Genomic DNA, 16,172 nt, shown 5'->3' with positions numbered 1-16,172 from the left:
TATACTTCTAATTCCTCACATTTTCTTTTCACACTTTTTTTTGTCTTGAATCACCCCCTCCTGACACTGGTGAACATCTGTTCTCCCAATTATACTCAATTTATGATTGTGATAATGTGGTGCAGCTAGAATATTATTTCCAACTGTTCATAATTTTAACATGTGCTAGTATGAACCAAAACATACTTTCAACATTTGATGGGTGGTTACAGCTTATGTCCTCTCTCTCAGTGATTACATACTTTTCATACCGTATTTTGCATGTCAGAAAACCTGTACTTTAGAGCAATAATCTTGGATGATGTATAATCTATCTGCCCTGCCTATACAAAGCAATCCAGCATAGCGTGCATTTGCAAACATAACCTTCACTACATAAAACAGATGAAAGCAGAACTGTCTGGCTGAATGGGGGTGCTGGTGGGACCCAGAGCCCCACCTGCCCTTCGTAGAACTTTTGGGCTCCTCAGAACACAGATGGAAAGTCATTAACCTAAAAGGCAGTGACTGGAATATCTATTTCTTTGTAGACCCTTGTGGTACCCACACATAATAACCTAGTAGGTTGTCAATAAATCCTTGACGATCATGAGCTGCCCATTCAACCTCTCTAGAAAACCCCAGCTTCCTTTGGCCCTCTGGTGGCCCTTTGGGCTAATGCCTCTAGATGGCACTGTTCTCATTAGGTAGCAAAGGAACCAGACTCAAATTACTAAGTTATTAACTCAACAGTACAAAGCAGCCTAAGCAATAAGCATACTCAACGTGGTAAATAATGTCAATTTAAAATGAGAACTAAAGACACTTCCCAGAAATTCAAACACATAACAGATAATTTCGACTGGTTTTCCTCAAGATCTTTGATAGTGGTTCTGAAAATATGGTCCTAGGACTAACTGCATCAACATGACCTCGGGATATTGTTAAAAATGCCAATTCTCAGATCCCACCCCACATCTACTAATCAGCATCTTGGGGTGACACCCACTCGTTTGTGTTTTAATGAACCCTCCAGGTGATTCTGATGCTTGCCAAAATTTGAGAAGCTTTGATCTACGGATACCCTTTGAATCTATTTTCAGCTTTCAAAGTTGCTCGTCCTGTTCAAATGCTTGATTTTGCCTTCACTTAAGGGCTTCCTGTGATAATGGAGTTGACGCTGCTCCCCTTAGGTAATTCAGTACAGAGCTTCTCATCCAGGTTAAGAATGTAGGAATGAGACACATAACCTAGTCACCATTACATTACACAAAGATGTATTATCCTTCACTGTGTACCCTGAGGTATTTTGACTACTTCCTAACTCCTTCTGTCTTGGGCTTATCTCCTCTCCTGCCAGAGGTAAGGTAACAGGCCAGCAATAACAGACCAGCAGAGTTGGTGGCTTTTGGAGGTTTAGCAAGTTAATCAAGTCTGTTTCTATCTATCTGTTGAGAGAGAGAGAGAGAACATGCTCACATGAATGGGGCTGGGGTTGGGGGGGGGGGAGGGAAGGGGAGAGAGAATCCCAAGCCAATTCTACACCCAGCACGGAGCCTGACCAGGGCGGATTTCACAACCTGTGATCATGACCAGAGCTGAAATCAAGAGTCAGACACCCAATTGACTAAGCCACCCAGGAGGCCCTCAAGTCTGTTTTCCATACATATATTTTTTTTAATAAAGATTTTATTTATTTGTCAGAGAGAGAGAGAGAGAGCGCACAGTAGGGGAGGCTGCAGGCAGAGGGAGAAGCAGGCTCCTCGCTGAGCAAGGATCCTGATGCAGAACTCGATCCTAGGACCCTGGGATCATGACCTGAGCCAATGAGCCAAAGACAGACACTTAACCAACCGAGCCACCCAGGTGTTCCTCAAGTCTGTTTTCTTTTCTTTTTTTTTTTTTTTTAAAGATTTTATTTCTTTATTTGACAGACATAGATAGGCAGAGAGGCAGGCAGAGAGAGAGAGGGGAGGAAGCAGGCTCCCCGCTGAGCAGAGAGCCCGATGCGGGGCTCGATCCCAGGACCCTGGGATCATGACCTGAGCCGAAGGCAGAGGCTTTAACCCACTGAGCCACCCAGGCGCCCCTCAAGTCTGTTTTCTAAGAAGAATTCTAACACCTCTGTTTTCCAAATACAACCTAAGATAGTGAAAACACACTCCCAAGCAAACATATACATTTCCTGATGAAGGAAAAACTATGGTATTGAACCTAAAATTTTCTTTGGGCATATATTAAGAAACAACCTAGAATAATAAAGATGTATCTTTTAAGATATTTCATAGCAGAGCAAGTATCTGCTGCACATTCTGTTCACCTTCAGTCACATTTCAATACAATGGCTGTTGAAATACATGTCTTTAATCAAGGAAGCGAAATCTGTATATTCTGTTTCACCTCATGACCGCTCTTAAAATCTTTCACTGCTAGATAATCAATACTTACTTGTCTTTCAAAGTATACCCTAGTCTTTAAGCAAAGTGTTAAAGACTCTCGAGTGAACTGCATTCACACACACACACACACACGCTCACGCACGTGCATTAACACCGAGAAAAAGACACTTTGAGGTATTTATACAAGCATCTGCCATGAGCGGCACTGTTTCTTCTACACCCCATGACCCTGTTCCCCTATGAACCCCCGCAGGAAAAAGGTCACAAACCAGGTATAACTGGTGATCATAGAAGGACCAATGTTAGAATTAGCTCATGGAATAACAAAATCTAACAACGGAGTCTCATTAGCACTTCACGTTAGCCACCTAAGATGACCGACAGGACTGAACACTGCACTAAACGTTCCAAGTGCTGGCTTCTTGTCCAGATTTTGCCACTCACTAGCCCGTGATTTAGACCTGTTGGGCCTTACTTTCCTTCCTTGAAAAATAACGGTTCAAGGGAGGATTTGATGTGGATACTTCTAGCTCTAAGGTTCTATAATTCTTTCTCTTTCTTTAAAGTTTTTTTTTTTTTTCAATAGTGGAAACTTCCAAACATACATAAAAGTAGAGAGAACAGCATAACAGACCCACATGTACCCATCGTCCACTTTCTACATTGTTTTTTTCTGCTTCACTGAAGTATGATAGACAACTAAAAATAGTATATACTTCGGTTGTACCACATAATTGTTTTTATGTGATGATTTAATATACGGATACACTGTGAATGATTACGACAATCAAATTAACATATCCATTATCTCACATAGTGCCTGTAAGTGCCTGTACTTACTTAGTACAGTATTGTAAGTGCCTGACATTCAACTTTTGATTGACTAGGCCTCCATTTCAAAGGACATCCATCATGAATAAGCATATTGCCACCGGTATGACACAGCTACTAGAAAAACAACCAGACAGGGAACTAGGCCACCCCACCCCACCGGTGAAGGTACCTTTCAGAAAGCCTTGGGTAACTCAGATAACTGACTCCTTGCGTGACCGACTTCTTCCTTCCCAAGCCCTCATTCTGGCTTTTATGCCTTACATTAGCCAATAAAGAGAGAACCTGCAAAACTGTTGGCACCCCGCCCTCGGACTCTAACAAAGGCAGGGCCCAAGGTCTGCTCCATCTGCTACGTACCCTCCAGAAACTGTAGGTAATAAATCTTGCTCCTCAAAGTTCCCTCGTGGTTTCTTCCTGAAGTGCATACTGCAACCATAGTAAGGACCACAAGAGCCGCCCCGGCCATGAGTAAGGGCCCCCATGGAGGAAATGTCTGGGGAGCTCCCTACCAGTGTCCCGGCAAAGCACAGCAGGCACGCCTAACTGAGGTCGCTGCCATCAGGAGGCTTGGGATGGAGGGACTAACTACCTTTTTTCTTTTTTTGTGATGGTGAGAACACTAAGATCTATACATTTCTATTACACAATATAGTATTAGTAACTACAACCATCATGTTATATATCAGATCCCCAGAACTTATTCATCTCACAACTGAAAGTCTCTACCCTTTGACCAACATCTCCCCATTTCTCCCATCCCTCAAATCCTGGCAACGCTCTGATTCTATTAGTTTGTAGACTTTTTTTTTTATTCCACATATAACTGAGATCATACAGTTGTTTGTCTTACTGTGTCTGGCTTATTTCACTCCGTATAATATCCTCCAGGTTTATCCATGCTGTTGAAAATGGCAGGATTTCCTTCTTTTTTTATAGCTGAGTAATATTGCATTGTGTCTGCATATTTATGTGTGTGTATGTGTGTGTGTGTGTGTGTACATTTTCTTTATTCAACCATTAACAGACACTTAAGTTGTTTCCATATCTTGGAATGATCCATATACCGTAAATAATGCTACAAGGAATGTGGGTGTACAGATATCTCTCTGGGATACTGATTTCATTTCCTTTAGCTACAGATCCAGAAGCGGGATTATTGGGTCCTATGGAAGTTCTATTTTTATTTTTTGAGGAGCTTCCATATTGTTTTCCATAATGGTTGCACCAACAGTGCGTGAGTTCCCTTTTCCCCACACCCTTGCCAATACTTGTTATTTTTTTGTATTTTTAATAACAGTCATCAGAACAGGTATGAAGTGAGGCTCATGTTCCTGCCGGCCATCTGTATGTCTTCTCTGGAAATATTTGCCCATTTTTAAATCAGACTATTAGGGTTTTTTTTTTTTTTTTTCTTTCTTTTTGCTATTGAGGTATATGAGTTCCTTATATATTTTGGGTCAGAGAGGTGGTTTACAAAGATTTTCTCCCTTTCCATAGGTTGTCTTTTCATTTTGTTGATTGTTTCCTTTGCTTTGCAGAAGATTTTTAGTTTAACACAGTCCCAATGTTTATTTTTGCTTTTGTTACCTGTTCTTTGACGTCATGCTCAAAAAATCACTGTCCAGTTCAGTGTCAAGGAGCTTTTCCCCTATGTTTTCTTCTAGGAGGTTTTTGATTTCCAGTCCTAAATTTAAATATTTAATCCATTTTGAATTAATTTTACACATATTTCTGTTTATTCTCTTGCATGTGGATATTTAGTTTTCCTAACACCATTTACTGAAGATACTATCTCTTTCTCCATTGTGTATTCTTGGAGCCCCCATCAAAGATTAATTGCCTCTATACATGTGTGTTTATTTCTGGGCTCTTTGTTCTGTTCCACAGGTTTGTTTTTATGCCAGTGCTATACTGTTTTGATTACAGCTTTGCAAGACAGTTTGAAACCAGGAAGTGTGGGGCCTTCAGCTTTCTCCTTCTTTCTCAAGATTATATTGGCTATTTGGTGACTTTAATGATTCCATATGAGTTTTGGGATTCTTTTCTATTTCTCTGAAAAATGCCACAACTGGAATTTTGGTGGGAATTCATATGGGGGTCGCACTGAATCTATAGATCGATATATAACTCTAAGGGGAAGATAATCAGGGCAGTAAACAAGGTAGTGGAGGGGCCGTAGAACTCTCGAGAAGCTGAAGTATGGAAGTACGCTTCTATGATGGCTCGCCAAGGGCCCGAGCACTGACAGTGGAAGCTGTGAGCAGAAAGGAGTAGAGAGTTTTCTGAGATGAGGGTAATGTTACACGGGATGCCTTAAAGGGGAGACATGGGAAGTCTGGCCAGTGACATTACCTAACCACAAACAATTTAAGTGCAACAAATGTGTTTTAAGTACAGGTGTAATTTTTCCTAAATGCTAGTAAAGAGGCATGTACACAGCAGGTACTCAAAAATGACTAAATTAAGTGAAACTGGGGGGAAAAAAGGAGATTCAATTCTGTTCTCAAGAGCTGGTATCTGATGTTAAAATCAATTTAAAGTTAACTCAGGATTTTGGAACCAGAACTAAGATTTCAGGAAGCTGACTACAGTTCTACATGTGAGAAGTAAGAGGAGAGATCAAGAACTGGGGAGTTGCGGGGCACCTGGGTGGCTTTCAGTTAAGTGTCCGACTCTGTATTTTGGGTCAGGTCATGATCTCATGGGTTGTGAGATTAAGCTGGGCGTCTGTGCAGGACGTGGAGTACGTGGAGCCTGCTTAACTTTCTCTCTCCTTCTGCACTCCCCACCCCCACTGGCTTGTGCTCTGGGAGCGCTCTCTTTCTCTCAAAAAAAAAAAAAAGAATCAGGGAATTGAGATGTTCCCGGTGAGGTGACACACAGAGTCACCTAAGTTGAAGGTGGATGCCTAACTGACTGAGCCACCCAGGTGCCCATGTCCCTTAAAATTCTTATATTAAAGCCCTGACTGCCACGACGGTACTGGGAGATAGGACCTTTGAGAGTTAATTAGGATTAAATAACAAGGGTGGGGCCCTCATGATGGGATTAGTGGCCTCGTAAGGAGAGAGATCAGAGAACATCCTGGAGCACATGAAATCATTCTCTCTCTGTCTCAGTCATATGAAGACTCAAAGAGAGTGAGGCCATCTGCAAGCCAGGAGGAGGGCTCTCCCCAGAACCTAACCATGCTGAAACCTTAATGTTGGCTTGTAGCCTCCAGACTATAAGAAAATAAATTCATATTAATCAAGCTACCTAATTTAATTCTGTCACAGCAATGATAAAAAGCAAAATGTAAATACCAAATTATTTTTAAATTCCAGTATTTTTTAACAGGTTTTGTTCTAAAGAATGGTTTTAGATTTATAGAAAATTTGAACAGATTAGTACAGAGAGTTCCCATATCACCTGTTCCTTTCCCCCCGCCTCCCCACACATGGTTTCCACTATCAGATGCTCAGTAAGATGCTCATACCACAGGAGAGGCATACCAGAACCAGGAGCAAACTAGAGCCATAGCCATCTCTCTTCCACTTTAAATTAACTAAGGATCATGCTTAGGACAAAAGGCCCTTGAATGGAAGGCCTACAGAGAAGTGAAGTTATAGTTTTCTTTTTTAGAAGAGTGAGCATGATGAATTTTCATACATTAGAAGCAGGTAATTTGCAGCCACCTAGTGCTACTTTCTCCACTTAAAGGCCTCCAGGAATCTACCAATGCAGTCACGGCTCTCTCCCCAGCTCCGAGGTTCCTCTAGGTCTGGCCTTGCCCAGCACCAGGAGACCTACTGAATCTCTCTCCCTGCTGTGCTATGTCTTCTGTCTGTTACACCTCTGCACACACCCTAACCCCCAGATCCAAATTCTACTCAACTGCTGGAACCCATCTACTCCACAAAGTCTTTTCAAATCCATACTGCGTTCTTTCCTTCGTTTACTCCTCAAATAGCCACATGATCAGCAGGTCAGAGTTGACCACTTAATCATTCTCTAAATGTTCGGGTATGAGCCTCTTTAGAATGAGGACCATGGATTATATTTTTTCTCCACCAATCCTCTTAGTACAGCCCTGGAAATACAGTGTTTGATCAATAAATACATAGTTGATTACTTAGTCAGTCCACAGACAGGGCAAGTTTTAGACAACTGTTTGATCTACTCAATTTTTTTTGAGAAAACTACCTGCAGAGGATGAAAAGGGCTCTAAAAATCCTAAAATTACCAAAACGTGGAAGCATGGCCCCAATGCCACAAGCAGAGGTTTCCAGTGGCATAACTCTTAACCTTAGCTGACTTTCTAGACACACGAACACCCACTCGCTAGAGAGGAAAACAGATGTTAATCAAGACATACCGTCTGAAGTTGTAAGAATCTTCTTGCCTTTGGGGACGAAAGCATGTCCAGCATGACTGATAACCCAAACCGGAAAGCGTCGGTTTATTGAGGAGTACAAAGCCTTTGCAAATGGCACATAAAAGGCAGAAAAACCTGGATTACCTAAGAAAAGGAACACAGAGTTAGTTTAGTTAACTAAAGCAACACAGAGTTTTAGTTTAAGTTAACTAAAGCAATAAACTCCCGTAAGATATGCAGACTGGAAAAGAAGGATCTATTTGACCTCATGCTTTCTTCTACAAATCTACTAATATTTATACATACACTTCACTTTTAATAGCCTTTTTACCTTAAATCTGGGAATGATCACTCAGAAAATTTCTGCTCCTGCTTTGTTCCCCAACGGTTTGAAGATAAATTCTCCCTCCCTATTCCTCAGCTTAGTAAATGGAACCACCAAATAAATGCTCAAGTCCTAACACCAGAAGTCACTCTTGGTTTTGCCCTGTTTTTCACAACCAATTCACCAATAAGTCCTGTTAACTTTGTTTCCAAAATAGATCTCACGTCTTATGCATCTCATGTCTCTCCCTTAGTGTTATCACTGAGTTTCCTGCAGCAGCCTCCTCATGGGGCTTCTATCTACTCTTGTCCCCTGGGAGCCCATTCCGCAGGATACCCAGAGAGATACCTTCAAACTTCAAATCAACTCATAGCAGTATCCTATTTACATCCCTCTCAGTGGCTTCCCATTATCATACTAGTAGTCCGAGGTCATTAATCCTATCTCAAAAAGCCTTCACGATTTTACTGTGCTCAGTTAGCAAGCTACATGAAAACAAATCAGTGTAAGAATCATTCACAAAGAGTACTTTGAGGAGTCTACTGAGGGTTCCTTGTCATTTTTCACAAGGACTTAGATTATAAGCAGATGTACAGTTTGTCCTTTTGGGAAAAAGACCACCAACTAATACATACAGACTTTTCTTGTGTATACACAGAAGGTATTTTTGACATCGGTCTGCTATAGAGAAATGGAATGAATAATAACCTTTTAGAAAAAGAGTCAATCTGATACATCTTTAGGGGGAAAAGACAGTGAGATGGGGTTTTCATCTTGCAATCATCATCTGTATAATGCTTTCACAGATACTGGTCCACTTCCATCAATACCAATTTTCCAATCAATTTATTATTTCTTCATCCTATTAGGTTTTCTCCTCTTTGCAATTCCACAACACGGTTTTGCTGCACTGATAAAACCTCTGCCACCCTTGTTGAAAAACACGGATTTATTTCTTCATGACCTGCCTGTCAGTTTCCTAGACGGGCGAAGAAGCAAAGTGGTGGAGGGCACAGACTCTGGAGCCTGACTTGAGGTGGAATCCTCGCTTTGCTATTTACCAAGTGTGTGACCTTCAGAAAGTTATCTAACCTCTCTGGGCCTTAGCATGTTCGTCCACAAGATGAGGATAACAATCGACTACATCATGTGAGAACTAAATGAACTGATGTATACAAAGAACTTAAACACCGCTTGATACACAAGTGCTGCAGAAATGCTAGCCACTGACTTACCATGTCTAGCCATGATGGTAATAAATGGTCTTACCATGTCTAGCCATGATATGTAATAAATGGTCTTAGCACTCTTACTGCTATTTTGCTTCTGTTGCATTCTCACCTACTGACCCAAGTTCCAAATATTTTTTTGTTACTGTACTAGTGTCATCTTTGCTAAATAGCCTAGAAACTTCCTCAAAGGCAGCAGTATGCTCTCTGGTCAGCTGAGTGGTCATGGGGCAGCTTGAGGAGGAGGAGGAGAGGAGGGGTGTGTAGCACCAGGCTGCAACATCTGTGGTGGATGGACAGGGACAGCATTGCTTCATGTTTTGTATCTAAATCTTCAGTAAGTTTGAAATATTTTTGAGAATAAAGTACAAAGTAGCAATCCAACTTCTTTCCAAGTGATTAGCAAAGTGTCCCAAGACCATTTATAATATAATCCACTCTTTCTGCATTGATTTGAAATGTCTTTTACATTACCTTGCAAATTCTAATTCCAAATTCTGATTCCAATTCTAATTCTAATTCCAAATAATTCCATTTATCTTTTTCCTTTTCTCCTCTGCCAGTGCCACACTGTCTGGATTACTACCCCAGTATTTATTTATTTATATTTATTATATTTATTTATTTATATTTATTTTATTTATATTTTAAAGTTTCAGTAACTGGCAGGGCAAATCCCTTCTCTTAATTCCCACCCCCGTAAATTTTCTAGGCTGATCTCATAGCCTTTAGAATTATTTTCACCAGCTTCAATTTTTAAAAATCTTTTTGGAATTCTGACTGAAATTTCATCTCATTTATACATTAATTGAGAAAGATTTTATTTTTTTACATTACTGATTATAATCTTCTAGGAATGCATCATGTCTTACTCAAATGTTTTGTCTCTCAGCAAAGTTTTACAGTGGTTTTCATATGGCTAGAAAATAAGTCCACATTTTATTTAAAAAAAATTATTTATCTCCCTGATGGCTAGTGATGATGAACATTTTTTCATGTGTCTGGTAGCTATTTGTATGTCTTCATTGGAGAAATGTCTGTTCATATCTTCTGCCCATTTTTTAATGTGATTGTCTGTTTTGTGTGTGTTGAGTTTGAGGAGTTCTTTATAGATCCTGGATATCAACCTTTTGTCTGTACTGTCATTTGCAAATATCTTCTCCCATTCCATGGGTTGCCTCTTTGTTTTGTTGACTGTTTCCTTTGCTGTGCAGAAGCTTTTGATCTTGAAGAAGTCCCAAAAGTTCATTTTCGCTTTTGTTTCCTTTGCCTTTGGAGACATATCTTGAAAGAAGTTGCTGTGGCTGATATCGAAGAGGTTACTGCCTATGTTCTCCTCTAGGATTCTGATGGATTCCTGCCTCACGTTGAAGTATTTTTTCCATTTCGAGTTTATCTTTGTGTATGGTGTAAGAGAATGGTTGAGTTTCATTCTTCTACATATAGCTGTCCAGTTTTCCCAGCACCATTTATTGAAGAGACTGTCTTTTTTCCACTGGATATTTTTTCCTGTTTTGTCGAAGATTATTTGACCGTAGAGTTGAGGGTCCATATCTGGGCTCTCTACTCTGTTCCACTGGTCTATGTGTCTGTTTTTATGCTAGTACCATGCTGTCTTGGTGATCACAGCTTTGTAGTAAAGCTTGAAATCAGGTAACGTGATGCCGGCATCACTAGCCATCAGGGAGATTCAAATTAAAACCACATTGAGATACCACCTTACACCAGTTAGAATGGCCAAAATTAGCAAGACAGGAAACAACGTGTGTTGGAGAGGATGTGGAGAAAGGGGAACCCTCTTACACTGTTGGTGGGAATGCAAGTTGGTGCAGCCACTTTGGAGAACAGTGTGGAGATTCCTCGAGAAATTAAAAATAGAGCTTCCCTGTGACCCTGCAATTGCACGACTGGGTATTTACCCCAAAGATACAGATGTAGTGAAAAGAAGGGCCATCTGTACCCCAATGTTTATAGCAGCAATGGCCACGGTCGCCAAACTGTGGAAAGAACCAAGATGCCCTTCAACGGACGAATGGGTAAGGAAGATGTGGTCCATATACACTATGGAGTATTATGCCTCCATCAGAAAGGACGAATACCCAACTTTTGTAGCAACATGGACGGGACTGGAAGAGATTATGCTGAGTGAAATAAGTCAAGCAGAGAGAGTCAATTATCATATGGTTTCACTTATTTGTGGAGCATAACAAGTAACATGGAGGACATGGGGAGATGGAGAGGAGAAGGGAGTTGAGGGAAATTGGAAGGGGAGGTGAACCATGAGAGACTATGGACTCTGAAAAACAACCTGAGGGTTTTGAAGGGGCGGGGGGTGGGAGGTTGGGGGAACCAGGTGGTGGGTATTATGGAGGGCACGTATTGCATGGAGCACTGGGTGTGGTGCAAAAACAATGAATACTGTTACACTGAAAATTAAAAAAAAAAAAAAAAAGGAAAGAAAAAAAATAAAATAAATTAAAAAATTAAAAAAATTTAAAAAATTATTTATCTATTTGAGAGAAGGAGAGAGAGAGAGAAAGAGAGAGCAAGCAGAGGAGGGGGAGAGGGGAAGGAGAGAAAGTCTGAAGCAGATTCCCTGCTGAGCACGGATCCTGACGCAGGGCTCAATCTCATTACCCTGAGATCATGACCTGAGCCGAAATCACAAGTAGGATGCTCAACCACCTGAGCCACCCAGGTGCCCCTAGTCCACATTTTAAAGTTTTGTACCTTATTACATGCCAGGCAGCATTTAAGTGTTTTGCATGTACCAACTCATTTAGTCCTCCCAAAAGGTAGTACTATTCCTATTTCCATTGTATGGAGAAGGAAACTGAGGCACAAGGAGGTTAAACAGCTTGCCCAAGACCACACAGATGATAAGTGCTCAATAAATATTTGATGGCTACAAGAATATACAAAAGAAAATAGTAATAATGAATTTTAAAAAGAGCATAAATTACCTGGCTTAGGATCTTCTGTATAACTTGCTGTAGTTAATCTTACAAAGGCCCACAAAGTACCTGGCATTATCATTAGGAGTAATGCATGGCAAACACTTGCATCATATCTGACACACAGTACGTGCTGAATAAATGGTAGCTATTATTGCTAGCATTATTATTACATATTTTTAAAAAAATTAGTTTTATTAACATATAATGTATTATTTGCCCGAAGGGTACAGGTCTGTGAATCATCAGGCTTACACATTTCACAGCACTCACCATAGCACATACCCTCCCCAATGTCCATAACCCAACCACCCTCTCCCTACCCACTTCCCTCTGGCAACCCTCAGTTTGTTTTGTGAGATTAAGAGTCTCTTATGGTTTGTCTCCCTCCTGATCCCATCTTGTTTCATTTTTGCCTTCCCTAACCCCCACAACCCACCACCCTGATCAGAGAGATATGATAAGTCTTCTCTGATTGACTTATTTCACTCCATAATACCCTCTAGTTCCATCCACATCACTGCAAATGGCAAGATTTCATTTCTTCTGATGGCTGCATAGTATTCCATTGTATATGTATACACCACCTCTTCTTTATCCATTCATCTGTTGATGGACATCTAGGTTCTTTCCATAGTTTGGCTATTGTGGACATTGCTGCTACAAACATTCAGGTGCACATGCCCCTTCGGATCACTACATTTGTATCCTCAGGGTAAATACCAGTAGTGCGATTGCTGGATTGTAGGGTAGCTCTATTTTCAACTTTTTGAGGAACCTCCATACTGTTTTCCAGAGTGGCTGCACTGGTTTGCATTCACACCAACAGTGTAGGAGGGTTCCCCTTTCTCTGCATCCTCACCAACACCTGTCATTTCCTGACTTGTTAATTTTAGCCATTCTGACTGGTGTGAGGTGGTATCTCATCGTGGTTTTGATTTGTATTTCCCTGAGGCCAAGTGACGTTGAGCACTTCTTCATGTGTCTGTTGGCCATTTGGATGTGATGTCTTCTTTGGAGAAATGTCTGTTCATGTCTTTGGCTCATTTCTTGATTGGATTATTTGTTCTTTGGGTATTGGGTTTGATAAGTTCTTTATAGATTTTGGATACTAGCCCTTTATCTGATATGTCATTTGAAAATATCTTTTCCCATTCTGTCCACTGTCTTTTGGTTTTGTCGACTGTTTCCTTTGCTGTGCAAAAGCTTTTGATCTTGTTGAAGTCCCAATAGTTCATTTTTGCCCTTGCTTCCCTTGCCTTTGGCGATATTTCTAGGAAGAAGTTGCTGCGGCTGAGGTTGAAGAGATTGCTGCCTGTGTTCTCCTCAAGGATTTTGATGGATTCCTGTCTCACATTGAGGTTGTTCATCCATTTTGAGTCTATTTTTTTGTGTGGTGTAATGAAATGGTCCAGTTTCATTTTTATGCATGTGGCTGTCCAATTTTCTCAACACCATCTGTTGAAGAGACTGTCTTTTTTCCATTGAAGATTCTTTCCTGCTTTGTCAAAGATTAGTTGACCATAGAGTTGAGGGTCTATTTCTGGGCTCTCTATTCTGTTCCATTGATTTATGTGTCTATATGTGCCAGTACCACACTGTCTTGATGATGACAGCTTTATAATAGAGTTTGAAGCCTGGAATTGTGATGCCACTAACTTTGGCTTTCTTTTTCAACATTGCCCTGGCTATTCGGGGTCTTTTCTGGTTCCATATAAATTTTAGGATTATTTGTTCCATTTCTTGGGAAAACATTGATGGTATTTTGATAGGGATTGCATTAAATGTATAGATTGCTTTAGGTAGCATAGACATTTTCACAATATTTCTTCTTCCAATCCATGAGCATGGAACGTTTTTCCACTTCTTTGTGTATTCCTCAATTTCTTTCATGAGTACTTTATAGTTTTCTGAGTACAGCTTCTGTGCCTCTTCGGTTAGGTTTATTCCGAGGTACCTTATGGTTTGGGTGCACTTGTAAATGGGATTGACTCCTTAATTTCTCTTTCTTCTGTCTTGCTGCTGGTGTATGGAAATGCAACGGATTTCTGTGCATTGATTTTATATCCCGATACTTTACTGAATTCCTATATAAGTTCTAGCAGATTTGGGGTGGAGTCTTTTGGGTTTTCAATAAAGTATCATATCATCGGCAAAGAGTGAGAGTTTGACTCCTCAACTTGTTTGTTGGGAGATTTTTGATGACTGCTTCAATCTCCTTACTGGTTATGGGTCTATTCAGGTTTTCTATTTCTTCCTGGTTCACTTTTGGTAGTTTATACATCTCTAGAAATCTATCCATTTCTTCCAGATTGTCAAATTTTCTGGCATATGGTTGCTCACAATATGTTCTTGTATTTGTTTGTATTTCTTTGGTGTTGGTTGCGATTGCTCCTCTTTCATTCATGATTTTATTAATTTGGGCCCTTTCTCTTTTCTTTTTGATAAGTCTGACCAGGGGTTTATCAATCTTATTAATTCTTTCAAAGAAAGAGTTCCTAGTTTTGTTGATTTGTTCTACTGTTCTTTTGGTTTCTATTTCATTGATTTCTGCTCTGGTCTTTATTATTTTACTTCTCCTTGCTGGGTTTAGGGTTTCTTTCCTGTTCATTCTCCAGCTCCTTGAGGTGTAGGGTTAGCTTCTGTACTTAAGACCTTTCTTATTTCTTGAGAAAGGCTTGTATTGTTACATACTTTCCTCTCAGGACTGCCTTTGTTGTGTCCCAAAGATTTTGAACCATTGTGCTTTCATTTTCATTTGTTTCCATGAATTTTAAAAATTTCTTCTTTAATTTTCTGGTTGACCCATTCATTCTTTAGCAGGATGCTCTTTAGCCTCCATGTATTTGAGTTCTTTCCAACTTTCCTCTTGTGATTGAGTTCTAGCTTCAGAGCATTGTGGTCTGAAAATACGCAGGGGATGATCCCAATCTTTTGGTACTAGTTGAGGCCTAATTTGTGACCCAGGACGTGATGTATTCTGGAGAATGTTCCATGTGCACTAGAAGAATGTGTATTCTGTGCTTTGGGATGGAATGTTCTGAATATATCTGTGAAGTACATCTGATCCAGTGTCACTTAAAGCCTTTATTTACTTGTTAATCTTTTGCTTAGATGATCTGTCCATTTCAGTGAGGGGGAGGTGTTAAAGTCCCCTACTATTATTGTATTACTGTTGATGTGTTTCTTTGATTTTGTTATTAATTGGTTTATATAATTGGCTGATTTTCTTTGTCACTAAGACTTGTAAGTTTTACTACTAGATGACGGGGTGTGGACCTATTTTTATCGATTTTTTTGAGGGGGCTCTCTGTGCCTCCTGGATTTTGATGCTTGTTCCTTTGCCATATTAGGGAAATTCTCTACAATAATTTGCTTCAATATACCTTCTGCCCCTCTCTTTCTTCTTCTTCTGGAATCCCAATTATTCTAATATTGTTTCGTCTTATGGTATCACTTTTCTCTTGAATTCTCCCCCCGTGGTTCAATAGTTGTTTGTCTCTCTTTTGCTCAGCTTCTTTATTCCCCGTCATTTGGTCTTCTATATCACTAATTCTCTCTTCTGTCTCATTTATCCTAGCAGTCAGAGCTTCCATCCTTGATTGTGCCTCATTAATTCCTTTTTTGATTTCAGTTTGGTTAGATTTTAGTTATTTCATTTCTCCAGAAAGGGCTTATATTTCTCCAGACAATGTTTCTCTAACATCCTCCATGCCTTTTTGGAGCCCAGCTAGCACCCTGAGAATCGTCATTCTGAACTCTAGTTCTGACATATTACCAATGTCTGTATTGATAGGTCCCTAGCCATCGGTACTGCCCCATGTTCTTTTTTTTTTGTGGTGAGTTTTCCCACCCTGTCACTTTACCCAGATAAGAATATATGAATGAGAGAGTAAAATACTAAAAGGGTGGCAAAGAACCCAGAAAAATATAGGCTAACCAAATCAGAAGAGACCCGAAACTGGGGGGAGAAGTAAGGAGGAATAAATAAGTACTTTTAAAAAAAGTATTGATAAGATAAAATAGTTAAACAATGTTAAAAGAGCAAAGAGGAAAAGTTAAAAAAATAGAATGAGAAAAAAAAATTAAAAAAAT

The 16,172-nt window shown here is 40.0% G+C and overlaps 1 protein-coding gene across 2 annotated transcripts in view; it reads right to left on the bottom strand.

Moving 5' to 3' along the window:
• LDAH (lipid droplet associated hydrolase) overlaps positions 1 to 16,172 on the bottom strand; it is a 108,150-nt gene that overhangs the window by 72,000 nt on the left and 19,978 nt on the right. For both annotated transcript variants that reach the window (XM_080814595.1, XM_080814594.1), the window contains exon 3: positions 7,570 to 7,713. In XM_080814595.1, coding sequence (XP_080670721.1) covers positions 7,570 to 7,713 — 144 coding nt within the window. The remainder of the gene's footprint in view (positions 1 to 7,569; positions 7,714 to 16,172) is intronic.

Source organism: Martes martes (assembly GCF_963455335.1).
Source record: "Martes martes genome assembly, chromosome: 9".
In the NCBI taxonomy this organism is placed as follows: Eukaryota; Metazoa; Chordata; class Mammalia; order Carnivora; family Mustelidae; genus Martes; species Martes martes.
Note: the sequence above shows the minus strand (reverse complement) of the source record. Positions and strands in the feature narration are given on the sequence as shown.